This window comes from Polychytrium aggregatum (genome assembly GCF_025602895.1).
Source record: "Polychytrium aggregatum strain JEL109 chromosome Unknown BJ171scaffold_39, whole genome shotgun sequence".
NCBI classification, from domain to species: Eukaryota; Fungi; Chytridiomycota; class Chytridiomycetes; order Polychytriales; genus Polychytrium; species Polychytrium aggregatum.
Window position 1 is genome coordinate 253,618 of NW_026516241.1, and position 25,750 is coordinate 279,367.

Below are 25,750 nucleotides of genomic sequence, written 5' to 3' on the forward strand. Positions count from 1 at the left end.
GACAAACAGGCAAATCCTCCTCAAATTTCCTCCTGCCGCTCCCGAGCAGGATGGCTTCTGATTTCCTGTGCGACGCTGAACCGGATATGGCGACGATGTGGACGGGGGTTGCGGTGCGGGATGCTGTCGCCCAGGGGCGGGCACTCAGTCATTCTCTGCCAAGCAGCGCCAGTCCGCATCTCTCGATTCCATAACGACCCGATGCTCAGACGGCGGCAATGCATGAAATGGTATTTCCTGCGGGGGGGGGGCAATTCACACGGACCTGCATATCGCCGTTCACACGAACCTGCATATCGTCGTTCACATGGGTGTGCAGCGGCTGCGATGCAAACGCAGGCAAGTTTCCCCAGGCACACACGCTGCTGTCTGCCGCACCGCCCCCTCCGCCACCCACGCACGGACGCGTCACTTCCTTGTCACATGTGTATCCGATGCTCCGCCTTTTTTTTTCTGCCGCGCGACGGCTCTGGCAGCAGCACACAGGACAAAGGCAGCAGTGAGTCGGGCAGCGTCACGGCCGCAGCACATGGACCGCACAGGGGCAGCACAGTGGCACACACAGACAGTGCTGCAGCACAGACACGCCACACAGCCGGGGCTGTTCCAAGGCGCTGGCTGCACCGCCTGTCCGGCCCAGTCCGGCATGCGATTCGCCCGCCTGGACATGTCTGCGGTTGCTTATTTGAACAACCATTGGCCGCTATTTCAAGTTTGGTCGCTGCTCTTGATCCCGTCCATCGTTTTTAATCCGTGAATCGTTTATAGTCCCGTCCATCTTGATCTCGTCCATCTTGATCTCGCCCATCTTGATCTCGCCCATCTTGGTCTCGTCCATCGCATTCTCTTGCAATTGCCTACTCGGTCCTTGCTCGGCATCCCTGCTCTGCCCAGGACTGCTCCATCCGCCACTTGTACTTCTCCGCCTGTGCTTCAGCTCTTATTTTGCGGCTGCCTGTCTTTGGCCCACGGTCCCCCATTTCCAAGGCCTTCCACCGCCCTCCCCGGCCACCATCCCGTCCATCGCTTTCTGCTTCGTCTGGTCCACCACCCTCATCATCTTCCCCCCCCCGACTCTGCCCTCCCCTCATCACCTTACTTTCCCTGGCTCTTGCTTGATTGTATGCTGCTCTCCCACAGCATCCGTTTCTTGTGAAGCCCCAAGCGACATTGCCAATGTACTCAAGACTCTTCGCTCTCTCGGCTCTTGCTTGGCTTTTGGGTCTCTGGATCATCGTTCCGCATGTCTACGCCCAGGTGAGTGAGTCTGTATGTTTGTCAATCGCATCTCTGCATTTCTGTCTCCCCTAGTCCATGCCGACTCTCTCCTGGTCGATCCTCCTGTTTTCAGCCTCACTTATCTCACCTTACTCCCCATCAGGAACCCAATCTCCTTATAGCCCGTGCAGCCATATCCCCGGCTCCCAAACCCGCCGGCTCGTCGCTCGCCAGCACCAAGGGTCCTCCTGCTTCGTCTTCTGCTGTCGAACGCACATCGTCGGCTGCCCCTCCTCCGCCTCCCGCATCATCCGCGCGGCCCGACACAACCACCAATGCCCCTCCCCAAACAACCACCGATGTCGTTCAAACGACCCGCTCGGCTCGCCCTCCCCCGCCTCCTCCTGCATCGTCTGCGACGACCGAGGATCCTCCTGTCGTAACAACCACCGACCCTGTTCCCTCCGTGGGGCCAATCACGAGCGATCCTGCTCCCACAACCACCCGACCCTTCCCTCGCCGCTCAACCATCACCGGCACCGATGGCACCCTCAGCATCGCCCCAAGCTCCTCGGCCACATCTTTGGTCAACGGGACGCTTCCCTCCCCCATCCCCGTTGGCGGCAGCAGCGACTCCAATCTCAACACCATCGTTATCGCGAGCGTGTTGGGTCTCACCGGCCTCATCTTTGTCGGTATCATTGTCTTCTCAAAGAAGGTCAAGCTCACCGCCCATGAGACTCTCAAACGTGTCCAGACCCAGGGGTGGTTTGGCCGACGCCGGTCCCGCTCTGGATGCTGCCCCGGCTGGCCCTGCTTCCGTCGCCGCCATCATCGCCCACAGAGTCAGTCTTCCGCAGAGGCCGTCACCAATCTCGATGCAACCGTCAGCCGTCAATACCAGCCTTTTGGCACCATGACATCCCAGCCGCCCCCGGCCTTCGCCAATGGTATGAGTGCCTCCGCCCGCAGTTCTCAGGCGCTGTCAACTACCACCGGCTCTGTTGGCTACGAATACCAAGCGTCGACCCACACAAACTCCCCGCTCCTGCGGCCCAACCACCAGTCCTTCCAGTCATTCCTTGTTGGCTCCGAGAGAAGCTCTCTCAACAACTGGACGGTTCTCCGTGAGGATCATCCAACTCCTCTTGACCGCACTGCGGAGCGCTCCGTGGGCCAAGCATCTCTACCCATGGCCTGGAATACGGACCGTGTTGTCCGTGGTAGAAGCTCTAGCGACGATGGCGAGGATCGCGTCCAGGTTAGCGACGACGGCAGCGACGGCAGCGACAGCGACAACCACAGCCAAAGTGACAGTGGCGACGGCGACGATACCGACAATGACGCCGACTCTGCCAACTCAGGCGCCGATGCCGATGCTGATGATGCCGACATGAGCACAAACAGCAGTTCATCTGAATCGGACGAGTCCCATCCTGACACACAGCAGGCTCTTCGGCAGATTCTGTTGCGTGATCGCAGCGCCGTTCCCGTCATCAGCGATGGGTATGGGGCCAGCCCCGCTCGATCCCGCAACTCGGGCCAGAGCCTGCCTCCGTCGCCACTCAAAGGCATCCTGGTCAAGAAGGAGCACGGCTCGTCCCGACTCTCGCAAACGTCTACCGAGGGGCTCGCTGCTTCGTCCGGCAGTGCCATCTACGAAAAGCGTCGCTCGACTGGCTCGGTCGTCAGCTTCAAGACCGACCAAGAATCCAATGCTCCTCGAACCGGTCGCGAGTCTACCCAGCCGATTCTTGCGTCGCTCGCACCCGCAACTACCGCGGTGCGTACCGACCAGCCCACTCAGTACGTCGCCGAGCCAATGGCCGTCCTAAAGTCGTCGTCGCCAGAGCCGTATGTCGAGTCTCCGACCTCAGAAACAAGTACCATGTCTGCTGCCGACAAGATCCCGTCCATTCAGCCTCCTGCTCCGTATGCGGATCCAACCCCCACGTCTCAGCAGCAGTCGGCCCGCGATCTTCCCGCCGAGATCGCCATCGCTATGCCCTCTGTCTCTCCCACGACAGTGCCTCCTCGCCGTGCCGTCTCCATCAAACAGAAGATCATGCAAATGTTTGGCCGGAACTCGAAGCGGCCCGGGGCTGCTCAGTCGGTGCCTGTTGCTCACCTGGATGCCGAGGTCGAAAAGCCAAGCGACGCTGTGATCCAGGCCACAAAGGTGGTCGGCATCGAGCCGCCCCGGCACCACTCTCTGGTTCGGCCTGTGACTCCGCCCCGCACCATCACGCCCTTGGCCAACTACGATGAAACCGGCTCCAAGGAGCTTGAGAGCCCGCGAAGCTCCACCTACACCAACTTCTCGATACCCCACTACTACAGACGCGACAGTCGCCCTCTCTCCAGCTCCAACATGTCCGTTCCATCCAAGCACTCGTCAACCCTTGGCTCGATCCTATTGAGCGATACCCTGATGAGGGGCCACCAGACCCCCTCGCACCCGCCTTCGAGCGTCTTTACAGGCTCAGTCCCAGACAGGAACTCTGCCGACCTCAACGACGCCGCCGTTGACATCGATGCTGTCTTTGGCAACGAACTGGGCGAGATCGACAGCGATCTGGAGTCCGAATCCGTCTCGGTCCACATGGGTTACTGAGCCGGCACTATCTGAAAGCGCCCCCCCTCTGACCTTGATCTGGCCCCCCCCCCTTTTGCCCTCACGCATGCACGTACGCTCCCCCCCCTTCCTTTCCGATTTCTGTTTTGATTCTCCTTCAAACATTATTTCTGCATGACCCTCCGCTGGGTCCTTTAGGCCGGGCTATTGGAGCTGGGAGGGCCGAGTCAATCGCACCGAGTGCTGATTGTGTGCCAGACCAACGACTTCAAACCCCCGTGATCCCACAAGCACCATCCCGGCCCAGCCCACACCTATCAATTATTTAAATATCTTTCCTCAAAAACAAGAAAATGACAAAGAAAAGAAAAAAAAAAAAGCAAACGAAGCACATTGAAGCTGGCGACTCACAGCTCGTAATGCAAGCCCTACAAGATCAATGGCGGGCACTGTTTCGACTCTGCACGGGGATATTCCTATCGAAGCCATGTGCCAGCAACGGCTGGGAATGCTCAACGTAGTAAGCTCCAGCCTGGGCCGAAATCTGTCCGCCGTCTCCTCTGCCTTTTCACAAAGGACACAGGAGTTGTCTGTCGAGATGACGATCGAGCCTTCAATCAGCCTGTAAGTTGGATTTGGTTGCAACTTTATCAATGCAGTTCCCCGAAAGCCGTGCGAGCTTTTGGATGAGTGGGGCTGTCTGTGATAGGAGGAAGGTGCATGGGCGGCGTTGCGAGGACTTTGCCCACGCGCGAGCAACATCGACACACAGACACTGCTCTTGCACTAGCTGTCGTCTGCCGCCTGTCGTCTGTCGTTTGCCTCGGTGTGTTCGGGCTGGTGCGATGGATCCGTCGTTGGTCCTCCTGCTGGCTGCCGAGTCCTGACGCCGTCCCCTGCCTCTGGACTATCGCGATGGTCGGTCGCTGTCCTTCCCTCCCTCTCTTTCCCTCCACTCAGCAACTCGTACTCGCCCATCATATCTTGATTTATTGCACAAGCTGCATCTCCACCAGCGAAACAATCCACTTCTTGTTTTGCTCGCCTTTGCATTCTCACTCTGTGATCGCTTCTTTCTCCACCTCTCTTGCTCTGCTTGCTTACACATGACTCTCTCTCTCTCTCCAATCCCAGCTGCATTCGCCAGTGTTTCGATTCTCTTCATTCGCATTTGTATACAAAAGAAAATAACTCCCGCAACAATATCAATGGAGAGACTCTGTTGCTCAAAGCCTGGGCCAGTCGTTTTCAAAGGGGGGGGGGAAGTCATACTGGTTGTTGTCTCGATTGATATTCGCGTCATCTTGATCGACGGTCATGTCTCGATCGCCGTTCATGTCGCCGTCACCCTTGTTAAATCTTGCGGCAGTCCAGCATCCAAAGTACGATATGCGGAACGACATGGCTTGGTCTTTCGCCCGATTGCTATCGCTGACCAAGCTTCAGATCGGAGGTCATGCCCGATACCATTTTATCCGTGGGAATGGCTGCGATGGGGCGAAACTCACACTGAGCCATGCGTGCCAGTGGCATCCAGACTGCCATCAATATGTGCAGTTATTGGAAGGCATCGTGTTCAACCCAACCCAACCCAACCCAATCCAGCCCAATCCAGGAGAGGAGGAGGGAGAGAGGATACATCCAAAGGAAGGAAGAAGAAAAGCCCCAGCAGATACAAATGAATCAACCAACCGGGATGCTCTCGTCATGTAAACCCAATACGGGTGCATAAACTGCGACAATGTCTGTCTGGGTGGGTGGCCGACACTGGGCAGCGAAACAAACAAGAGTCGGATCGGTGTACTATAGGGTGATGGGCGAGAGGAGAAGTGGTCGACATCGGAGAATACACGCAACGGCCGAGGCACAATGCGCACAGAGTCAGACTGCATACGAAGGCAAAGGGGAAGCGGCCAAGGATCAAGCGGCGCGGAAGAGGTGTGTTGTGTCGTTATGTCATATCCGTCGATTGTGTACGGCACCAAGTCTCCTCTCCCAGCGACCTCGCCCTTTAACGGGACCAGGGTGCGAGCAAAGGCGGAAACAAGAGGACGAGCGAGGAAGAGAACAGAGGAGCGCAAAGGGGAGCTGGATCTGGGACAAAGGTATTGCTGGATCGGATCGAGCTGTCTCTCTAGATGGGGACACGTCCGGCCAGGAGCCCCTTGAGATCGGGCTCGAAGGCAAATCGGTCGATGGCGTGGGCCAAGGCAACGGCCATCTCCTCCAGAATAACGGTGCCGGGGCCCTGGATGTTGACCAGGTCGTCACAGAGCTGGTGGTAGCACGGGTCGTAAGGAACGCCAACCATTCCGCCGTAAAGCCGGGCCTCCTCCATGGTCTTGATCTTCTCAGCGCCAGTGAAGAGACCTCCAGAGGGAATATCGTAGAGCAAGAAGCCAGCATAGTCGCTCTGCACAGCACGCGCGATGCGGTCGCAGTATTGAAGGGCGGTAGTCGAGTTGGAGTAAGGAACATACCAGCAGTTTGCGAGAACGATGCAAAGAAAGTCGCCAAGAAACGGACATGGGGACATGGACGACAAAATTAGATACACAGACAAACAGACACAGATAGACAAATAGTTCCGGCAGTTGTCGACCCCACACTACCCCCCCCCGATCGATGCCTGCCAGATCCTGATCCACTTACGCGTCCGTCAAACTCGGTGGGCTGGTGGTGGAGCCCGTTCTGGTCGAACCACTTCTGGAAGACCTTCTGGATGACGCCACTGGGACCGCGCATCTTTTCCTTCTCGGCATTCTTGCCGTCATAGATGGCGCGAATGTAGTTGGGACTGGCCAGCATGTCGTTGTCCAGACTGAGGGCAATCTTCTTGAGCTCCTTGGGGTTGGTGGCATTGAGGTGGTTGACGTAGTAGTAGCTGCCCAGTAGACCGAGCTCTTCGGCGGACCAGAAAGCAAATCTGAGAGCGGTACAACCCAGAAGGCGAGCGAATGAGAGATCGGGGGGGGGAGGTGAGGATAAGTTGGGGCATGGATCCACAGCGACAGCACATGCGATCGGACAGAAGGAATACAGACGAGACTCGGGTCACTGGCCAGCACAGGCAGCACAGGCGGCACATCGCAGCACATCGCAGCACATCGCAGCACATCGCAGCACATCGCAGCACATCGCAGCACATCGCAGCTTAGCTTACCTGACTTTGTTGACAGTCTTCTTGGCAAGGCCGCTGCGGTAGAAGCTCAGGGCGATCTCGAGGGTGGCCGAGGCGCCAGAGCCATCGTCGTTGATGCCAGGGCCCTCGGGGACCGAGTCCAGATGCGATCCCGAAACAATGACGCGATCGTCGCGGCCCCCGCGGGTCTCGGCCACGATGTTGAGGGTGGTGACGACCTGGGTGGCGGGGCGGAGCCGGCCCGAGAGCGTGAGCTTGTGGTCCGGGTGGATGGCAATGCGCTCGAAGATGTCGAGGGCGAGCTGGTGAGTGATGCCGATGGCAGGGACCAGGTCGCAGTCTTCGCAGCGACCGTAGGCGGGACCAGGGTTGGAGTACTTGGAGTACATGAGGATGGCAGCGGCCTTTGCCTGGACGGCGAGCTTGAGTTTGAGCCGGTATGAGCAGGGGCCCTCCTTGACGAGCAGCGCAACGTGTCCGGGGGTGAGCTCGTCAAAGTCGGCGGCGCTGCACCCGCCGTGGACGGCGTCGATGGGCACATCGATCAAATCGGCGGCGCCAGACTTTGGCAAAATGCCAAAGTCGACCTCGGGGGTCAGTGAGACGTTGGAGATGGAGAGGACGGGAGGCTCGGCATAGCCGTACAGCTCAATCTCAAAGGGTTGCTTGGTGACAATGTAGTCCGTTTCATTGACCAGGGTGTCGTAAAAGTACTCGGCCGAGGCATTGTAGCCGAGCAGAACTGGATGATCCGAAGCAGGAAGCGGGAGGCCGGGTGGTAAAGGATGGACATGAACCGGAAAGAGCAAGATGGACCAGAAGGGAGCAAGGTGGATCAGAAGGGAGCAAGATGAGTCAGAGGAGAGCAGGATGGATCCAAACGCCCAGGGACGGCCGAGACAGAGGCCAAGATCCAAACTGAGCCATGCCAGCTATGAACAACAGTCACGACACAAGCCACCAGCGGATTACCCGAACGAGACTTTCCGAAGCGAGGGTTGGAGCGGGCAATGGTGTCGAGGTTCTCGAGATGATGGACAATCCGTTTGACTTTGATGGTGCTGGCGAGGGACGGCTTGAGGAAGGGGTTGCCATAGTTCCCTGTGGGGGTCAAGCAGCAGAGAGAGGGATGCCGTGGAATCGGTGCAGCGTCGCAGGGGGGAGGAGTAGACGAGATGAGCGACAGACAGAGCAAAAGCAGTCAGAGGGACGAATACAGGGTGCAGCGACAAGGATCGGATGGAACGAGCAACAGATCGCTGGGCAAAAGGAGCACCCCAACCCGAGCGAGCAAACCCAAGGGCCTGAGAGCCTCAAATCCGTCAGAGTGGCCAGTTCCGCGGGGCGATCGATTTCCTCCTCGCCATTCAAGAGCGATCATCTGGCTGGCTGGGGAGCAAGATAGGGAGAAGATGCGGAGCGGGTGGCTTACAGAAGTGGAGGTAGACGGCGAGAGTTGTCAGAATCAAAAGGCCAAAGAGAGCCAGAAAAGGGTAGTTGGGTCCATCGTCGTCGTCCGAGTAACGCCGTGCTCGTCTTCGCTGGCGGGGAGTGTTGGCGTTGCCTGGGCGGAAGCGACCGCAGCAAAAAGCATAGCAGAGCATAGCAGAGCAGAAGAGAGCAGAAAGAGAGCGGATATGTGAGACGGCGGATGGGGCTCGATCGACCACAGCGACGAGTGCTGGGGGAAACTGCATCGACGCATGGCTTACCCTGGCTGCTCTGGTGTGAGGGCAGGAGGGGCTGGTGTTCAGAGGAGGCCATTTGTTGCTGGGAGATGGAGGGAAGAACAGATGATCGAGATGGGTGGGGGTTCGAGGCGGTAAGTAAATGGACAGGGCTGGGTCGAGCACAGCGGAGCGGGAAGGGAAGGACAGCCACACCCGACACAGGACGCAGGACCGGAACAGCCAGCGCGGAGGCGAATGGCGATGAAGATCGAGGAGGTGGACCGAACGAAGCAGATTGGCCAATGGGGCCGATGGATCCGAAGATATTACGGCCGGCTCAAGCAGGGCAAGCACTCGGAAGCACTTGCAAACACTTGGGAACGCTGCAGACGCAGCGACCAAAGCAACCACTTGCAAACGCAGCAACCAAAGCAACCACTTGCAAACGCAGCGGCCACGCAGCAGCCACGCAGACTCACAGGCAATGAGGGATTCGGAGGGCAGGAGGCAGATCCGCTGATGGGAGGGGCAGCGGGCAGACGAGACCAGAGCCAAGAGCGTCCCGGCCGGCAGGGGACGGCAGACAGACACACCACTCGCCCTGGTGGCCCACGGCGCTCGGTGTCGATGTTTGCAAATGCCGAAGGAGGACATGCAACCGACACGCATCGACGGCTCTCGCTCGATCGACAACCGCCTCCGCAGGTGTGGTCGCTGCCTGCCTGGCGACTGTTACTTTTGCTGATACTGCTGCATGGGTAACAGTTACTTCATCGGCGATCGCTGCCTGCACCATCGCACATTGGCGACCGGGCACTCATTTCCCGCGTCCTCGGCCCGCCCTTCCGATTCGCCGGGCACCACTCCCCGAAACGACGCAACCGGGCCTCCTTGTTCGAGCCGGCCGTGGGTTGTTGGGCCACGCCGCCCATGGATATAGCCCACGAATATCGCCCACGAATATCGCCCACGAATATCGCCCACAGATATCGCATGGCTGCAAGCCCACCGCAGCCGACGCAAGTTCGGCGAGCTGGAGGCCTCCCAAGCCAGAGCGAAGGGTACTGCCCCGCTCCTTCTGAATAGGTTCGCCGAACGCATTCTTCGCCGGCACAGCCACAGACTCATGGCATCACGTGACGCATCGGTGTGACTGTTTCTGTGTCGCTCCGCTTTCACGTGCCTCTGTGTGTGTGTGTGGATGCAGCCAATCGGCAGCCCCGAGAGCGTGCGCCGAGCGAGGACCCACAGACAGCGCGCCTCGCCGCCGCCTCGCTGGCGCCTCGCTCCTCGCTGGTTTTCTTCGTCCCTTCCCGTGATTGATTTGGTTTTGGTCTTTGTCTGCCCATCCTCTCTGTCGTTCCGTCATCTTCGCCGATCCCATCGTCCATCGGCCATCGCTGTCGCCCATCGCTGTCGTCCATCGCTGTCGTCCATCGCCGCCGCGGCCGACCGTTGCCACCAGCAGATCCTCTGCCAATCCCATCGCCCTGTCGCTCCCGCCTTGTCTCTGCTTCCATCGGCGCCTCCCCTGCCCTTGTGCATCATGGTCCAGTTCTTCAAGCAAGAGTTGAGCTTCGATCATTCGTGGTCCCAGGTCACCCTCGCCATCTTCCGGAAATACCCCAATCCCTTTGCCTCACACGTTCTCGCTTCCGATGTCATTGACCGAGTCGTCGATCCTGCAACTGGTAGGCCGGACCCTCTCTCTTGCGCCCTGCTGCTCGGGCTTGCCTTGGACCCCCGCCGTTCCACCCAACCTATCCCCTCGCAGAATCACCACCGCCATCCCCACACCCCATCTGCGCATCGACCTGGCTTGTTTCAATGGCACGCGCATCCTGCCCCGGTCCGATTGCCGCCTCACGCTCTGCTCTGCGTTGTCTCCAGGCGTCATCTACACGACCCGTCTGTTTCTGAAGAAGGGCCTTCTGCCCAAGTGGGGCCGCAGCGTAAGCATTCCGCAGCCATCACCTTCCGGCCCAATAGCCGCTCGTGCCGATGTTCTGAGGCAGCTCCCAACCAGCAGCAGTTCGTGAGCCTGCGGAAACTGCAGCCACATCCCAGCAAAGATCACCGCGACCATCCCCCCCGGTCCCGCATTCTCACCCCGCTCTTTCGCCGCCATCTTCCAACCAACAGCTTTTCAAGGTCTCCGATGCCTTCATCATCGAGCACTCGACCGTGGATCCCCGCACCCAGACCATGACCACCGTCACCAAGAACCTGTCCCACACCAAACTCATGCTGGTGGAAGAAACCCAAGTTATCCGTCCACATCCCGAAACGGCAAACGCCACAACCATCAGCTCCAGTGCCCGCATCGTCTCCAACACTGGCTGGGACTCTCTCAAGACCAGGATCGAGGGCTTTGGCGTCAGCAAGTTCAAGGATAACACGCTAAAGGTGCGTTAGTCTCGCACTGGACGCTGGGGTGGCAAATACCGGGGTGGCCAGTACTGGGATGGCAGATACCAGGATGACGGATCTCGGGATCTCTGTGCTGGATGTTGTCAATGCGAACCTGTTTGGCAAATGACCCTAACTCGTCTCCTGTGTATGTTCGCAACGCACTGCTCCCGATCATCCTCAAAACTACCTTGCTGGCTCGACGACGCTCTCGTCCAACATCCGATAACCATCAGAGCGCCCGTGGTTTGCGCCACGTCCTGGAGCAGCTCACCAACGCCTCGTTCTCGCAGTAGCGGTGCCACTGCATCGTTTTTGTGCCCAAGAATCCCATCCGACCCGAGACCCATTACTTCGCCCCCCCCCCGCTCGACTGGCGCCACAGTTCCGATGCCGTGATGCCTGCTTCTCTCGCACCCGGCTCGTACTTTTTTGATGAGACTGTGACCATCCAAGCTTTTACCTCGCGAACGCCCCTTGTCGAACTATCCATCGCTGGCCACTGGCTCTCGCCATGCGACTCAAGCACACCCTCCGTCAAGCCAACGACCACATCTGAGGTGCCACCATCAACCATCAAGCGCAACAAGACTCATCTACTTTGTCTGTGTTGTAATCCTTGCGCTTACTTCTCAGCCACCCGCCCGACCCCCCCCCTCAATCTTCCTTGGTTGCGGTGGGCTTCCGCCTCTGTCTACCTCGCGTGCTCTCTAATTTTTGTCTTTGCTCTGCTGTGTTCTGTCTCGCTGCATTTCTGCCCGCACATAGTTTCCAATGATGATGAATGGGATGGCCGTGCTGTTATTTTTATTTTTTGTTGTTTTCCTTAGCCACGGACAACTGATGAAGGGACGAGATACAATACCATCGATGAAGAGACGAGCATGGCTGCACCCCTCCGACGCTGGAGTTTGGATGCATCCCTCTGGCGCTGGACTGGGACGCGGCCATGCTTTCTGATGCTTTTGTCATGTATCTATCAATTTGCAACTTTGCTGAACCGGGGGCCTCCGCGCATGACGCCGATGGCCGCCGTCTTTTTCTTCCTACCCCCTGTTGAATATATGCATGCAACGATACACAACAACCAGGATCTTGCGGATGCTGTGGTTCACCCCCATGTCGAACGATGGGTTGCCTGCCCACCATCCATGACTCGGTGCTGCCTTTTGGGCCTTCCAGACCCGCTGGTGATGCGTGCGCCCAACTCTCACTTGATCACAGTTCAGCTTGCACCGTGCGCCCAACGGCGTGATTGGCAGCAGAGACAGTCGGGTCGATTCGACTCGCTGAGCTCAATGTGTAGGGGCAGTGGGGCAGCGGCGCAAACTGCACTCTCAATGCAGCTCACTGCTTGTCCTTGGTCCGAGTCCGTCAGCACCCACAACAGCGATGGCAGGCGACCACCTCGATTGTACGGCGATTCGCCTCGATTCTCCCCCCCTCCTCGCTGCCACCGATCCATCCTCATAGTGCCAACAGCAGTTCACGGCACTATCTTTGATTTGACCGAGAGCCCTCGCTTCTTCCCCACGCCATTTTGCAGTCCGTCCGCTCCATATCTTTGGAATTGTCATCGAGCCCGTCTCCAGTCGCCGACTGCCACCGCAGCCCTGCATTCTCCCACGGGCATCGATATACTTTCCCGAGCCGCCGCCAGCTCCCATCAGCCGGGCCTGAACCGCCGAGGGGAGGGAAGAAAAATACCCGCAGACGACGTACGTATCCGACCATCTGGTCCAAACCGAGGCGAGCCAGTATCGGTGTTCGCACCACCTCCGAGCGCCAGCAGCCAGACTCGATCCTGATGTTTGATGCGCAACTCTGCGTTTGCGACCGGCGCATCAGTCCATCAGCACGCTGATATACCATCGCATCAGCGCCATCATCATCATCATCATCATCATCATCATCATCATCATCATCATCATCATCATCATCATCATCATCATCATCATCATCATTTCGCAGATAGCCCAATCCAGCACCACAGCGATCTGGCTGTACTCTCCCCATACACCCGCCCACCTACACCCACCACGGCAGCGGCCACATCCGCCGCCCTCGACCTTGTATTTCCCCTGTAGGCCATGCCACCAAAAAAGGAAAAGAAAGGAAAGGGAGGCGGCAAGAAGAAGAAAGAAGCCGAACAAGAGGCCCAGAACCTCATCAAGTTGCAGGAGCTCAAGCGGCTACGGAAAATCTATGGGAACCAGTGCAAGCGATTCGTCTCCGAGCCTCTGCCGGCAGTGTCCCGGAAGCTGGACAAGGGAGTCTCGACCCTGGAGTCGGTCGACAAGGTATAACATCTGTGGCAAATGCACGATCGACATGTTTGAGTCGTGCATCGAAATGGCCACCCGCAGACTCGACCTCACCAAAGCTCAACCGGGCCACTGTCGTTTCCGGTTGGTAGATTATCCTCAACTCTATGGTCCTCACCCCCAATGACCTCTATGCCATCACACGGACGTTCAAAAAGTACACCGGACTGCTATCGATATGCGTGTGGGCGGCCAAGATCGATATCAAGGGGCTCATGGCAATGGTACGTCTCCGGCGGCTGCGAGAGATACTGCGGTCTGGAACGAGGAGATAGTGCGGGGTGGTCATACAACTTCACTCATCCCACCCGTCTCTTGCTTGCGGCAAACCCATCGATCGTGATGGCTCAAATTGGCGCATCGGCACATGGACATATCGGCACATGGACATGTCGGCACATGGACATACATATCGGCATATCGGCACATCACCCACGCCACCAACGTCCTCGCCGGACCAGGCGGAACTTTTCGTCATCCACCCGTCTGTATCCACGCTCCAGCTCATCCACTGCAACATCACCTCGGAAATGACCAAGCCGCTGCAGCTCCTGATGCGCGAATCCAAGTCCCTCAAGACTCTGATTGCCGACCACAACCCACTTGGCACCATCGGCACCACCAACATCTTCCGGGGCATCGTCGAGCGACACCGTTTGTACATTAATCCTTCGACCGATGCCACGGCGACGGTGATGCAACTGGCAAAGCTCAGTCTGAAGTACTGCGATGCCGGGCCTGATTGCGCCGAGGTCATCGCTGAAGTGCTGGCGGTGAACAGGTCGATTGTGTAAGTCTCGTGGCGTGTGTATTCCCTCCTGACGCAAGGGTTTGCTTCGGATGTTGAACACCTTGTCTATCCAGCACCAAGCTCCTCTCACAAAGGCATGGATGAATGGATGTAGAAGTGCATTTGGCTGGGGAGGGGTACTGAGACAACGCAGCCGGGCATGGGCCTCTGTCACCTGTGGGTATACATACCAGTGGCGACTGATCCTTCTGTTGACCTGGGTCTCTCTCTCACAACGATTCGGCTCGTCACATTTACGGACCCGTCCATTGGGCTTGCGAACCCACAAACCCACAAACCACCAACATCACACATCCCAATTTCTCGATGGATACATGTCTCGGTGACCGTCGCGGCCCACGGAAACGTCGCCATGCCTCTGCCATTCAGAGAAATCGACTTGACGGGCAATAGTTTGGGCGACGTTGGACTTGCCCGGATCGCAGTTGCCCTCGCAGCCAACAACACCCTGAAGACCCTCTGTCTCGCATCCAATCTGATCACCGACCAGGAACCCCTGCCTCCGCTTGTCACCAGCCTCTCGCCCGCAGCCATACACGGATCCTCGCCCACCTCCATCATCGTCAAGCCCACAAACACCAGCGGGCCCTCACATCCCAACGACGACATTACCGCTCCAGACAGCGCGGCTGCTGCTGCTGCTGCTACCGCCGCCATTGCCGCCGTTGCGGCCCAGGTGGCTCCAGCTGCCGACCCTGCCTCTTCGGCTCTCTCGCCGACCTTTATTGTCAAGCCAAACAGCAGCGCCCTCTCGATTCTGTGCTCGGCTCTCACGACCGAGTCCAACGGGCTAACACTGCTGGACCTACGCGGCAACCACGTCGGAGAGCGAGGCGGGCGCATGCTCTACGAGATGATGAAGCTCAAGAAGGCCCTGGTGACGGCCAAGAAGTGCGAGGGGCTCGTGCTCTATCCCTCGGAGCGCATGTCCCTGGACCTCTATGAAAAGATATGGGACCTGAACGACTCTATGGGCGACTCGGGCAAGAAGAGCGGCAAGAAAGGCAGCGCCAAGAAGAAAAAATGAAACGACTCTTGCTGCTGCTACTGCTGCTGCTCGCCTCGACTGGCGAGGACCAGACCCTCCCTCCGGGTCAAAGCCAACACGGCCGCTCTGATTTCTGGGTCCGACGTCGTTGCTCGCTGTTCAGCTTTCCACTCGCTGTGCTTACACACCCTGAGTCAGGGCTGTCGCTACTCTCTGTATCCTGAACACACACCCATCCCTCACCCACCATGACCAGCCAGTGTGTTCGATGGAGACTGGCGGTGCGGTTGCCTTTGGGAATGTATCATGGAGGCGAGGGAAGGGATACGCATCGAGCCCACAGAAACCCGGGTGTGCCAAGTACATTCAGCAGCGTCTTTGTCCTGTTTCGTCTTGAGCAAGCTGCGTCCAGAATACGAGACAAACGCCGTCTGCGAGCGTCCAGTGGCTCCAGTCAAACCTGCTGAATCACAGGCCCCATCCGCTGCCAGTCATGGCGCCTGGTCGTGATGCCGCCATGTCGTCACATCGCGATGGCTGATATCGATCCGTGTACAGATGCGGGCGCTCTTGTCGGCAAACTGTGGGGAGGGATAGCGAGGCGCTGTTGTGCTTCTTGGATGGGAAACGCACTGCAACAAGACCCTCACAAGGACCCTGCGTCACAGCCCCGATTGCCTGGAGGCCGCCGAGTGGATCAGTTGTTATGCCAGCTGCCTCAGCCTATCGCAGACGGTGTGTTCATTTGAAATGGGACGGCGTCTCGTTCTCTTCCGAGTATAGGGTGCATATCGCCCCTGCTGCGATAGAGTTTTCTTGGAGGTGGCTGGGGAGACGGGGACAGAAAGCCGGATGCACAGCCCTTGTACACATGTGGATGCGGCTGGGGCTCGTGGGTTGGGCAGACTCGCTTGCGGATCGGCCAGGACTCTCCGATTGAGTTTTGCTCGAACCGCAGCCGGCTGTGTTGGCATCGCCGATGATGAACGGGGGAGGGAGACAAAATTGCGTCCCGTCCCCCCCCCGGCATAACACTCAGAGCCCGTTACTGTGGTCGCTTGTCCAGCCGCACCCTTGTCGGCCGAACGGACAGCAAATTTGACCGCCCAAATTTGGCACCGACAAAGCCCGTCATGGCGAGACGCCAGAGCAACTCCTCGGGGTTCGTTCCACTCGCCGTCCCTGCTGCGTCCCGTATCTATGAACGAGCATCAGGTATATCCCCCGCTGTATTGCGCTACCAGATCAAATTTGCGTCCGACCATGCCTGCTCCAGCCGGGACGTAGCACCACCGCTTCTCGATACGGGCATCAAAGGATGGCGTGTGAAGGCTCAATCTGCAAATTTGCAATCCCCCCCCCGAAATCATGGCGTATAAAACGCCGGCGATTCGACCCATCAGCACTGCTTGACCCATCAGCACTGCCTGACCCACCAACACTGCCTGACCCACCAGCATTGCCTGACCCACCGAGCCTGCGACTCTAATTTCCTCCATTTCCCACCCCTCTCACTTCACAAGCCATGCAGCCCAAAGTACTCCTCGCCCTTGCTGCCGCTATGGCCTCGGCCTCGACAGCAGTTCACGCCGTTCCTGTTGCCGGTACTTGCGGCGGTGGCTCCGTCGGCAACGGTATCTGCCAGGACCCCTCGCTGTGCTGCAGTCAGTGGGGTTGGTGTGGCTCTGGCCCCAGCTACTGCACGGCCACGAGCTCAGCAGCAACCAGCTCCAAGACGACCACAACCTCCACTACTACCACCCCAGCCAAAACCACCACCACCCCTACTACTACCACTGTAGTCATTTCTACCACTGCCATTACCACCACCAGCAGCCCGGCGTCGTCGCCGACCGCTGGCGCCCGCATTCCCGTCATCAAGTCGTGCGTGACCCCCGGTGTCATTGCCATTACCTATGACGACGGGCCCGTCCCCAACACGGCCAGCCTGCTCGACATTCTCAAGCAAAACAACATCAAGGCCACTTTCTTCATCAACGGCCTCAAGTAAGTCGACATGAGTCCCGCACGCTTGCACTACGTCTGCCTCTTCCCTCAGCGCTCACGCATTGGTTTGTCGTTGTGCAGCTGGGCCGACACCTCTGTCGATCCCCAGCGCAGCATCGTCCAGCGCATGTACAACGAGGGCCACCAGATCGGCCACCACACCATGAACCATGCCCAGCTCGACACCCTGAGCGTCGCCGACATCCAGGCGCAGATGAACAACCTCGATGTCGTCATCAAGAACATCATCGGTGTGCGCCCGACCTACATGCGACCTCCCTACGGAGCCTTCAACAACAATGTCCTGGATGTGCTGACCTCGCTTGGGTTCCGCTATGCTGTCACCTGGAACTGTCAGTCTGATGGTAAGTCGCTCATCTGCTTTGTGGGGGGAGCGTCTTTTGATTGTCGCCCAGTGGCCCGGATTCCCAGACAAGCACCTGGACTCTTGAGGCATGGATTGTTGGGTCGGATTTCTATCTGTTGCCCTTGCATGTCGATAATCTCACTCCACTCTCCAATTTGACTCGTCAACTGCTGCTATGCTATGTCGTATCACATCAACAGACTACGACCACGCCGGCGACGTCGCTGCAAACATGGCCTCGTTGACCACCGGCTCCAGCGTGACCGTCAATCAGTACGTCGGCCCCGTCTATGGGATCAACTCCACCGTCTCAAACCCGGCCAGGGACTCGTACATCATTCTCAACCACGACACTTACTCGACGTAAGCATCATGAGCCGCCAGCATTGCGGCGGTCCTTCCACTGTTATTGGCCTAAACTCTTGGACTTATCACGGCGGGACACTTACCCAAACTACCTGCTGCCAACCGGTAGTACCGTTGCCCCATTCACCCAGCAGATGATTGACTATCTCAAAGGCCTCAACTTCCGCTTCGTGACTCTGGCCGAGTGTCTCGGCGAGCCCCTTAGCGCCGCCTACAGATCGTAGCTCCATCGCTGGCTGCCTTTCACGCACCGACCACTCACCATCTCCCCTGCCATGCAAGATGGCTCTCCGTGTAGCTCAGAACACGATGTAATACATAGAAATCAGCAGTGCCGCTTTATGAGCATATGGAGGCGAGAGTGGATGCAGTCCATAGGCTTCGGCCATACAAGCGACTTGTTCATGCGGTGGTCCAAGACAATTCTTGGACAGAGATAGCCCTCGACTGGCCCCAAGCCCTTCGTCCGGTCGATCTCTTGTGGGATCGTGCTATCGCTCGGCAAAGGGCAAAGGGCAAAGGGCAAAGGCACGCACAGGCCAGCACCCTGCCACTCGCCGGGCCGAGCAGGACTTGTCGAGCAGGACTTGTCGGGCCGGACTGTTCATCCACTATGCTCAATCGACCATAGTCCAGTTCTCACAATCAGCGCAATCCGGCTCAAACTCGCACTCGGGGACCGGGAAACGCTTGTCGAGAAACAGCTTCATAATCAATTGCATCTTATGATATCGAATGTCAAGCTTGTGTTCGGGAGGGCGCACAGCGCTGCGGAGCCATTCGCCGCGAGTCTCTTCATACCAGGCACGATCTTGGTCATCGAGACTGCTTGGATCGACCTTCAGGAAAGCGTCGCCAATGTCGTAGATGCACTCGCGTCCGAGATGACACTTGCTTTCCATCGCATACCCACCATAGTAGCAGCTGCTCGCCGGTCCGTTGCAGCGACCCAAGAACACCGGGTCACCGTTGTTCCCGATGTGATAGATCGGCAAGCTGGCAATAAAGTCCTCCACGCCATGTGTCGGAAGCAGTCCCAGACGCGAGGCATACAGTCTCTCGCCCGGGGCTTGGAACGGAATCGCAGGAAGATTGTAGGTTATGCCCATGAGGGACGCCAGCGAGCCGCCGAGCGAGTGGCCCGTAAACCAGATTGCGGCCCGGGGATGACGCAGCCATACTTCTTCGTAGATAAGCTGAGCGTTTCAGCCGATGATGATGCCGACGGTGATGCGATGATGATGCGATGGTGATGCCGATGGTGATGGTGATGCCGATGATGATGCCCGTGAGCAATGGGTTCAAAATGCAAGGCTGCCTCAGTGCTTGAAAACAAACGTCCAAGAGTTGCCCAGCAAGTGGAGAGAGATATAGCCGGACCGCTAACCTGGCTTACCTGGGCGAACCGATAGTACGACTCGGAGTATCGAATCGTGACGTCGAGACAAGTGGTGCTGCATGTGTGCGACGAAAAATGGGCGCATTCGCAGACAGGGTGCCATGTCGGCGTCACTTTGGCACAGCAGCAGCTGAACATGATGTTGTCGTTGTACTTGTCGTTGGAGCTTGTCGGGCCGCCGCCGATGCCAAACACATTTGCTGATGTGCCCTTGAACGAAATGACGATGATGCTGGCGTCGTCGTTGAGAAAGACGTGGCCGCGGAGGCCGTCCTCTTCCCAGCCAAAGCTATCGTTCTGTAGTCGCGATTCAGCAGTTTGGAATCAGAGCCAAGGGTTATTCCTTTGATCCAGCGACTGATGGTGGAAGCAGGCGACGAGCAGACATGCGTGAGATGCGATCACCCACAGGCTCCCATCCATCAATGTCGATCCAGCGGTCGTCGTCACGTCGGCGATAGGCATTCTCGGCCATCTGCCCCAGAGTCAAGATGGTGTCGGGGTCGGTGTGGTCGGGCACAGGCATCGGCCGGGCCATGACCTTTGCCGACCCAGAGAGCATGGGGACAAGCGGACCCTGCAGCGTCCGTCCGAAGGGCATTGGCATTGGTCAGCAAGACGAAAGTCAGATCCACCAATTAGACACGCCACCATACGACGGCATGGATTGCATTGCTCGACGGTTGTCTACCTCGTACTGGACATTGAGCACGTCTTGGGGACCTCGTTTATGGAAGGGACCAGCAATCCTGGCCCGGGAAGCATGGTCGGTCCACTGCGGGACAGGCCGGAGCGTATGCGACAGCAAGAAGGTGGGGATATCCGAACTGTTCAAGTCGTGAGCGTGTGTTGATGGGACGTCCAAGCGACGAAAGATGCTCCTTTGGCCGGCAACGCCCGCATGATACACACTCTGGAGCGAGAAGCGGTCGTGTCTCTGGCTCGAAGGTTGGGGCTGCGGTGAGTCTCGAGGCTCCTCTCGCAGCGGACGCTCACGGGCAGCGACGGCCGAACCCGACAAGACAAGGATGCGGAGAAGGGCAAAGAGCCACTTGGCCATGACGGTGAATGACGGACGTAGCACGGGGACGATGTGATCGAGATGGGCGAATGCAGCAGATTCCAATCGATGCAGCGATGTGGGCCAAGCAGCAACGGAATGCGACGGAACGACGGCGGTGAGGATGCGTTTGGCGATGGACGGTGGTGGACGGACGGGCGGACGAATGCCCAATGTTGTGGTCATGGGGCGAGGGCAATCAAACAGGACTGGCCCCGTGGGTGCGGCTGCGGGAAGGCAACTCGCCCTTGCGCAATTCGGGCCAGGGCTGACATCTGGCCTGCGTGAGGGCCGTGGGGTATCCACGGGGTGGGTGTTCCTGAGCACAATCGCTGAAGAGTTACGCATCGGCCACTGAGGAACCAAGTCGTCAACAAAACTGCCGACAGCGCAATCCACCACCATCTTCATCACAATCCACCATCCACCACACACAACTCAATGTTGGATCAATCGTGTTCAGTGTCTGGCAGTCCAACAAGACTCGGCCGCAGAACGGAAGGGCAGCGAGACGACACTGATCGATCGGTCTGCCCAGCCAGCACAACATCAGTGGCGGCCGGTGCGGGTGAAGGGACGGACATCGGGATACTCCTCGTCCTTGAGCTCGGTCTCCGCCGCCGTGGGCTGGTCGAGATAGGACACCCGATCCAAGTGGAAGAGACTCTTCCTGACGACCAGCTCGGGCGAGGGACACGGCGTCGGGTAGATCGAGCGAGTGTTGGTGTTGTCGACCCTGAAGGACAGGTCCATCAGCATCCGCATGAACGCAAGCAGGGCGTGGTTATCGGGCGATGGGTTGCGCCAGATGATGGTCCTGAACTTTTCACGGGTATCCAACATGATGATCCAGCCAACGGAATTGGCGATCTCGAAGACACGCTTCTCGGTGATGACACTGTGAGTGAGTGAGTGAGTGAGTGAGTGAGTGAGTGAGTGAGGGGTGATTGCGATGGCCCACGATGTCCGCCATCAAACATGTCAATATGCAACCCACTCAATGCCAAGCACAGCATCGACTGACACCCACACCCACACCCACTCACACTCACACTCCACTCCACGCACTCCTCACCTGTGCTCCGAGTCGCTGATGTGGAACACAAACTTGGACAGCGCCTCCTCCGAGCTGACAATCTCGGCAATCACCTTGGCAACATGGTCGACGGGATCCATGGTCCAAGTGACGGGACTGGCGTTTGCCGGGCAAACGCCGAGCTTGATGCATCCCTCGATGTATCGCCAGATATAGTCGTCTGTGTTGCACACTGGAGGATGGAGTGAACAGGGTGAGAAACAGTGTCAGTCGATGGATGGGTGCCACTCGACAAACAAGATCATCAACCCATGGCCAAGTCGAGGGAACGAAGGAGGGAATCTCCACCACATCACACATCACACATCACCACGGCTCACCTCCGTATCCGCTGTCGCCAGCAATCATCGCTGGCCGAATGATGGTTGCAGGCACTCCCCTCGATCGTGCCTTGTTGATCAGCTGCTCAGAGACCCACTTGGTCTGCGAGTAGCCGCCCGACAGGTTCCAGTTGGAGTACATTTTCTCCTCGAGCGGCTTGTCGAAGCCCTTGGCCATGGCAATCGTCCCGATGGTCGAGATGTAGTGCACCACCTTGAGATGGTGCGTCGTGGCCAGCTGCAGCACCGTCACCGTGCTGAGGACGTTTGTTGCCTTGAGCTCGTTGTAGTTGTAGAGCCAGTGCACCTCGGCGGCGTTGTGCACAATCATGTCGGTCTCTTCGCAAATCTCCTTCCATCGCTCGTCCGAGAGTGCCCATCGCTCCTTGGAAACGTCGCCGCGCAGACCAACCCACCGGTCTCGCACGTCATACCACGGATCGTTCTTGTTCCGCGATGCAATCACCAGCCTCGAGGCGTTGGAGTAGGTGCGGAGGAAGGCCAGTTTCTCGGTCTCGGTTCGTGCCAGGCAGTAGATCTTGGCCCGAGGGAACTTGTGTGCCAGCTCAAAGATCAGGAATGCTCCGAGGAAGCTGGTTGCACCCGTCAGGACGATGCCGCGGACCTCCTTGGGATAGACAAACGGAGGGAAACCCTCGGCCGTCACACTCGCATCGTCGAGCTTGGCAGCCTCGGCAGCCAGATCGATTGTCGGCGGAATCACCAGCTTGTCGTCGAGAATGTCGACGACCAGCTGGGCGACATCCTTGGGACTCATGCTGTTCGACAGCAGGATCATTGGCGAGATCTCGACACCGTACTCCTCCCTGAGGGCGAGGGCCAGGCGGCCGATGCTCAGCGAGTCAAAGCCGACGCCGCCAATGTAAAAGTTGCGGCCGTAGAGACCGGGGTTGTCCAGGATCTGGCTGCTGAACTCGGAGATCTTGAAGGCAATCTTGGTCAAGAACGTCCTGGTGACCATGAGGGGTGGGTAATCGACTGCCTGGCCGTACTGCTCGACGTTCTCGGCAATGCGCTTAAGCTTCTTGAGATCGACCTTGCCCGAGTCGTTGAAGGGGAGCTCGTGGAGCCTGAGGCAGTTGTGGATGGGGACCTTGGAGACGTTCAGCAGCAACAACATGTCCTCGACGACTCGGATGATATCGGCCGAGATCAAGTCGGGATTGGATCCTTTCTGAAGGACGTAGAGCAAGATGATCTTCCTCTCGGAGGTGTGGATGAAGTAGCAGTCGGCAATGACCTGGGACAGGTGCTTGTGGACAAGCTCCCTGAGGCCGTTGAGGTCGACATAGACACCGTTGACTTTGATCTTCTGGTCGAATCTGGAGGGTGAGGTGTGAGGTGTGAGGTGTGAGGTGTGAGGTGTGAGGTGTGAGGTGTGAGGTGTGAGGTGTGAGGTGTGAGAATGAGAGTGATCAGTATCCAGCGAGCAAATGGATCGGAACCAAGAGTGTGGATGGCAGTTCTCATGGATCAAGCACACAATAGTCTCCAGACTCACCTTCCAACAACACTGAACTCCTTGTCGCTGACCATCTCGACCCAGTCCATGGTGCAGACTCGGGGCGAGCCATCCACGAGGAAGCCGAAAGTCGACAGCTTGTCGTTGGGATCGGCGTTGACAAAGCTCGGATGGTCCTTGGCAGGATGCTCGGGATCGACGGCAAAGACCAGGATTCCGCTGCTGGAGTACCGTGGATCGATAATCTCGCCTTTCTCGTCAAAGAGGAGGCAGCGCACCCCGGGCTTGGCCAACTTGTAGACCAACTTCTCTGGGATGGGGCTGTCGGATGGAATCCGCAAAAATGAAACTGCCCCAATAACTCCTGTCTAGTGAGGGGCTGTGTTTAGCGATCGCTCGACCCGGTGACCATTTAGAATGAATGAAGGTACTTTACCTCACTCGATCCATAACCCGACTGGAACTCGGCATTGGGAAAGCTCTCCCTCGTCATGTGGATGACGCTCATTGGAATGTGCTCAGATCCGAGGACAACCCGCTTTGTCTTCATCCATTTGACGTTTGGGTCTTGGGAAACGGCGGTGTTGATGATCAACTTCATGAAAGAGGGAGTCTGTGGGAGGACGAATGACATCAGCATGTGAACCACATGGCGTTTGTTGTGCCTATTGATCTGATACCCACTAAACCCAGAAAGGCGACGCCGTCATCCAGGATTTGGGCAACGTTCTTTGCTTTCTCAACTGTGTTGAACGTCAATTCGGGAATCCACACGGATCCTCCAAGATTCAGTGCACTGAGCAAAATACTAAATGTTGCCACGAATGCTGGGGTCTGAGAGGAGTCAAATGTCAGTAAACCCCTTTGGGCTCGGATCAATGGGATATTTGATGTCCTGTATCCCAACCTGCAATATCCCGGCGCTGCTCTTCAGCACTCCGATTGAGGTTCGAATTGTGATTGCACCAGTGTGTGGGAACTTGAACCTGCAACAATCAACATCAAGCACAGAAGGATTCAGTCAACGAGTGGTGATGTGATCACTTTGGGAATGTGAACAAGCGTCAGGTGCGACACAGGATCAGAAACCACAGGGGACTCACGACTTGGGGATGCCTGTGAGAGCGACGAGGAGCCAGGATGCAGGACGAAGGAGTCGGGTTGTGGGTTGGATGTGCATCGTCAGCGTATCACTTTCCACATTCACCACACTCACCATCTTACTCTACTCACCACTGCACCATCTGCTTTGCTGCTGGACCATCACGCTCAGCCACTCCACATACCGGTTGTTCCAGAGGTGCACTGGATGGTGACATAATCATCAAGGGGCTCACAGACTTCGAGAGACGGGGGTGGGATGCTGTCCAGCACAGGGAACGTGGTGGCATCGACCATCGTCACTCCAATGGTGCGACCAGGCTTGTTGTGGTGGTGGAGGATGTACTTGATGGAGTATCTGTTTCGATTGGAGTCAAGGTCGAGTCAGGTTGAGCACAGAGGTCTCTGGGATGTCAATCACCTGAGACACATGTGAGACCAGCACAAGGACAAACCTCTCGCACAGAGTCTTGCGAACAGCGGCAGGGAAGTTGAGAGCGAGGTTGAGTGTTTTCCTGGATGGCAACAAGGGACAGATGAGACTCGATCCTGGTCATGGCAGGGACAAAGACCGGTCATATCATGTACAGGCAGACCAGACCAGAGCAGACCAGACCAGACCAGACCAGACCAGACCAGACCAGGCCAGAGATACTCACTTGCCCAGCATCCACACAGCAAGCGAGAAGATCACCCAGCTGGCTTCGGCCTCGCAGAAGGTGCCGATGACCTCGTGGTCGTCGTCGTTCCAGCCAGGGAGAGCCTTGAGAGCCTGGGCGACCGAGTATGCCTGCTTCCACACACGGAGATAGCTGAGTCGCTCCGAGGCGCCGCTCTCGTAGGTGTTGATCAGGAGGGCATCGGGCTCGTCGCGGGCAATGTTGACGAGACACTCGACGGGATGGAGCCAGGGGCCAAAGGGATCGGGCTGAGAAGGGAAGGTTGGTTGTTGGGAGACAGGGGTCTGCGAGGAGACATCTCGGTCGTCGACCGGGTCTGCGGACCCTCCAAAACAACAGGAGATGGCCCTGAGCATGCCGGGGTTGGGATGGAAGCGACAAAGGTGCCGATGCCAAAGCCAGATGAGGGCAGGAGAGCGAGGAGGGAGCCGAAAGGGCGAAACGAGACAACGATGACGAGGGGAAAGGGCGAGGGGAGTGCCTTTTGTCGGTCTGGGCAGCCAGGAGATGGCGGCTTGGTCTGGCTGCTTGCCAGATTGCATTGAGCGAATGCTCTTGCTTCCTTCGGACTGCTGAGTCTGCCAGCGTGACCGGCTCTGTGCTCGGGCGGTGGGTCTGGCTGGCTGCCCCTCGATGCTGTGCTGTTGCCTCGCCCAGCAAGCTGCTTGCAAATCCACTGTTCGGTCAGCGAACAGTTCACTCGGTGGGAACACAGGTGAGTTTGACACTCTTAT

General features: G+C 57.8%; 9 protein-coding genes across 9 annotated transcripts; 6 read left to right on the plus strand and 3 right to left on the minus strand.

Moving 5' to 3' along the window:
• The first annotated feature begins 1,007 nt into the window (after positions 1-1,007).
• BJ171DRAFT_204872 (uncharacterized protein) lies at positions 1,008-4,032 on the plus strand. Its single transcript, XM_053106306.1, has 2 exons — positions 1,008-1,257; positions 1,382-4,032. Exons 1-2 carry the CDS (start codon positions 1,177-1,179, stop codon positions 3,830-3,832), a joined length of 2,532 nt encoding a protein of 843 aa, XP_052963580.1. The 5' UTR covers positions 1,008-1,176; the 3' UTR covers positions 3,833-4,032.
• A 695-nt stretch (positions 4,033-4,727) lies between these two features.
• On the plus strand, positions 4,728-5,701 carry BJ171DRAFT_204839 (uncharacterized protein). The gene has a single exon (XM_053106304.1). It carries the CDS (start codon positions 4,900-4,902, stop codon positions 5,473-5,475), a length of 576 nt encoding a protein of 191 aa, XP_052963581.1. The 5' UTR covers positions 4,728-4,899; the 3' UTR covers positions 5,476-5,701.
• On the minus strand, positions 5,702-8,945 carry BJ171DRAFT_204850 (uncharacterized protein). Its single transcript, XM_053106305.1, has 7 exons — positions 8,817-8,945; positions 8,648-8,705; positions 8,368-8,499; positions 7,908-8,036; positions 6,957-7,677; positions 6,446-6,719; positions 5,702-6,206 (listed from the first exon to the last, which is right to left on the minus strand). The coding sequence occupies exons 2-7, from the start codon at positions 8,697-8,699 to the stop codon at positions 5,928-5,930; spliced, it is 1,587 nt and encodes a 528-aa protein (XP_052963582.1). The 5' UTR covers positions 8,700-8,705; positions 8,817-8,945; the 3' UTR covers positions 5,702-5,927.
• Positions 8,946-9,932: 987 nt separating this feature from the next.
• Positions 9,933-11,337, plus strand: BJ171DRAFT_204896 (PRELI-like family-domain-containing protein). Its single transcript, XM_053106307.1, has 4 exons — positions 9,933-10,296; positions 10,496-10,557; positions 10,748-11,011; positions 11,251-11,337. Exons 1-4 carry the CDS (start codon positions 10,152-10,154, stop codon positions 11,308-11,310), a joined length of 531 nt encoding a protein of 176 aa, XP_052963583.1. The 5' UTR covers positions 9,933-10,151; the 3' UTR covers positions 11,311-11,337.
• BJ171DRAFT_445405 (uncharacterized protein) lies at positions 11,044-12,101 on the plus strand. Its single transcript, XM_053108168.1, has one exon. The coding sequence runs from the start codon at positions 11,413-11,415 to the stop codon at positions 11,842-11,844; it is 432 nt and encodes a 143-aa protein (XP_052963584.1). The 5' UTR covers positions 11,044-11,412; the 3' UTR covers positions 11,845-12,101.
• Positions 12,102-13,079: 978 nt separating this feature from the next.
• BJ171DRAFT_601749 (uncharacterized protein) lies at positions 13,080-15,489 on the plus strand. Its single transcript, XM_053115108.1, has 4 exons — positions 13,080-13,314; positions 13,431-13,562; positions 13,800-14,128; positions 14,519-15,489. Exons 1-4 carry the CDS (start codon positions 13,105-13,107, stop codon positions 15,174-15,176), a joined length of 1,329 nt encoding a protein of 442 aa, XP_052963585.1. The 5' UTR covers positions 13,080-13,104; the 3' UTR covers positions 15,177-15,489.
• A 1,079-nt stretch (positions 15,490-16,568) lies between these two features.
• Positions 16,569-18,189, plus strand: BJ171DRAFT_518035 (uncharacterized protein). Its single transcript, XM_053112214.1, has 4 exons — positions 16,569-17,144; positions 17,226-17,509; positions 17,712-17,874; positions 17,987-18,189. Exons 1-4 carry the CDS (start codon positions 16,663-16,665, stop codon positions 18,099-18,101), a joined length of 1,044 nt encoding a protein of 347 aa, XP_052963586.1. The 5' UTR covers positions 16,569-16,662; the 3' UTR covers positions 18,102-18,189.
• Positions 18,190-20,489, minus strand: BJ171DRAFT_518037 (Alpha/Beta hydrolase protein). Its single transcript, XM_053112215.1, has 4 exons — positions 19,968-20,489; positions 19,686-19,853; positions 19,274-19,573; positions 18,190-19,073 (listed from the first exon to the last, which is right to left on the minus strand). Exons 1-4 carry the CDS (start codon positions 20,334-20,336, stop codon positions 18,495-18,497), a joined length of 1,416 nt encoding a protein of 471 aa, XP_052963587.1. The 5' UTR covers positions 20,337-20,489; the 3' UTR covers positions 18,190-18,494.
• A 230-nt stretch (positions 20,490-20,719) lies between these two features.
• On the minus strand, positions 20,720-25,555 carry BJ171DRAFT_601752 (male sterility protein-domain-containing protein). Its single transcript, XM_053115109.1, has 11 exons — positions 24,996-25,555; positions 24,792-24,851; positions 24,522-24,694; positions 24,339-24,351; positions 24,143-24,221; positions 23,920-24,069; positions 23,672-23,848; positions 23,275-23,603; positions 21,753-23,095; positions 21,412-21,604; positions 20,720-21,234 (listed from the first exon to the last, which is right to left on the minus strand). Exons 1-11 carry the CDS (start codon positions 25,370-25,372, stop codon positions 20,886-20,888), a joined length of 3,243 nt encoding a protein of 1,080 aa, XP_052963588.1. The 5' UTR covers positions 25,373-25,555; the 3' UTR covers positions 20,720-20,885.
• Between the last annotated feature and the right edge of the window lie 195 nt (positions 25,556-25,750).

What these genes read in the sequence shown, in the direction of transcription:
- BJ171DRAFT_204872 (XM_053106306.1), top strand. Translation starts at nt 1,177, where the DNA reads ATGTACTCAAGACTCTTCGCTCTCTCGGCTCTTGCTTGGCTTTTGGGT. An exon ending in TTCCGCATGTCTACGCCCAG is followed by an intron (nt 1,258 to 1,381) that starts GTGAGTGAGTCT and finishes ACTCCCCATCAG; the next exon opens with GAACCCAATCTCCTTATAGC.
- BJ171DRAFT_601749 (XM_053115108.1), top strand. Translation starts at nt 13,105, where the DNA reads ATGCCACCAAAAAAGGAAAAGAAAGGAAAGGGAGGCGGCAAGAAGAAG. An exon ending in CCCTGGAGTCGGTCGACAAG is followed by an intron (nt 13,315 to 13,430) that starts GTATAACATCTG and finishes TCCGGTTGGTAG; the next exon opens with ATTATCCTCAACTCTATGGT. An exon ending in TCAAGGGGCTCATGGCAATG is followed by an intron (nt 13,563 to 13,799) that starts GTACGTCTCCGG and finishes TCGCCGGACCAG; the next exon opens with GCGGAACTTTTCGTCATCCA.
- BJ171DRAFT_204850 (XM_053106305.1), bottom strand. Translation starts at nt 8,699, where the DNA reads ATGGCCTCCTCTGAACACCAGCCCCTCCTGCCCTCACACCAGAGCAGC. An exon ending in CGCCGTCTACCTCCACTTCT is followed by an intron (nt 8,037 to 8,367) that starts GTAAGCCACCCG and finishes TGACCCCCACAG; the next exon opens with GGAACTATGGCAACCCCTTC. An exon ending in CTTCGGAAAGTCTCGTTCGG is followed by an intron (nt 7,678 to 7,907) that starts GTAATCCGCTGG and finishes CGGATCATCCAG; the next exon opens with TTCTGCTCGGCTACAATGCC.
- BJ171DRAFT_204839 (XM_053106304.1), top strand. Translation starts at nt 4,900, where the DNA reads ATGACTCTCTCTCTCTCTCCAATCCCAGCTGCATTCGCCAGTGTTTCG.
- BJ171DRAFT_204896 (XM_053106307.1), top strand. Translation starts at nt 10,152, where the DNA reads ATGGTCCAGTTCTTCAAGCAAGAGTTGAGCTTCGATCATTCGTGGTCC. An exon ending in AGTCGTCGATCCTGCAACTG is followed by an intron (nt 10,297 to 10,495) that starts GTAGGCCGGACC and finishes CGTTGTCTCCAG; the next exon opens with GCGTCATCTACACGACCCGT. An exon ending in TGCCCAAGTGGGGCCGCAGC is followed by an intron (nt 10,558 to 10,747) that starts GTAAGCATTCCG and finishes TCCAACCAACAG; the next exon opens with CTTTTCAAGGTCTCCGATGC.
- BJ171DRAFT_518037 (XM_053112215.1), bottom strand. Translation starts at nt 20,336, where the DNA reads ATGGCCAAGTGGCTCTTTGCCCTTCTCCGCATCCTTGTCTTGTCGGGT. An exon ending in TGCTCAATGTCCAGTACGAG is followed by an intron (nt 19,854 to 19,967) that starts GTAGACAACCGT and finishes CGGACGCTGCAG; the next exon opens with GGTCCGCTTGTCCCCATGCT. An exon ending in ACATTGATGGATGGGAGCCT is followed by an intron (nt 19,574 to 19,685) that starts GTGGGTGATCGC and finishes TCGCGACTACAG; the next exon opens with AACGATAGCTTTGGCTGGGA.
- BJ171DRAFT_518035 (XM_053112214.1), top strand. Translation starts at nt 16,663, where the DNA reads ATGCAGCCCAAAGTACTCCTCGCCCTTGCTGCCGCTATGGCCTCGGCC. An exon ending in TTCTTCATCAACGGCCTCAA is followed by an intron (nt 17,145 to 17,225) that starts GTAAGTCGACAT and finishes GTCGTTGTGCAG; the next exon opens with CTGGGCCGACACCTCTGTCG. An exon ending in CTGGAACTGTCAGTCTGATG is followed by an intron (nt 17,510 to 17,711) that starts GTAAGTCGCTCA and finishes TCACATCAACAG; the next exon opens with ACTACGACCACGCCGGCGAC.
- BJ171DRAFT_601752 (XM_053115109.1), bottom strand. Translation starts at nt 25,372, where the DNA reads ATGCTCAGGGCCATCTCCTGTTGTTTTGGAGGGTCCGCAGACCCGGTC. An exon ending in CGCAAGACTCTGTGCGAGAG is followed by an intron (nt 24,695 to 24,791) that starts GTTTGTCCTTGT and finishes CAATCGAAACAG; the next exon opens with ATACTCCATCAAGTACATCC. An exon ending in TGGCGACAGCGGATACGGAG is followed by an intron (nt 21,605 to 21,752) that starts GTGAGCCGTGGT and finishes TCCATCCTCCAG; the next exon opens with TGTGCAACACAGACGACTAT.
- BJ171DRAFT_445405 (XM_053108168.1), top strand. Translation starts at nt 11,413, where the DNA reads ATGCCTGCTTCTCTCGCACCCGGCTCGTACTTTTTTGATGAGACTGTG.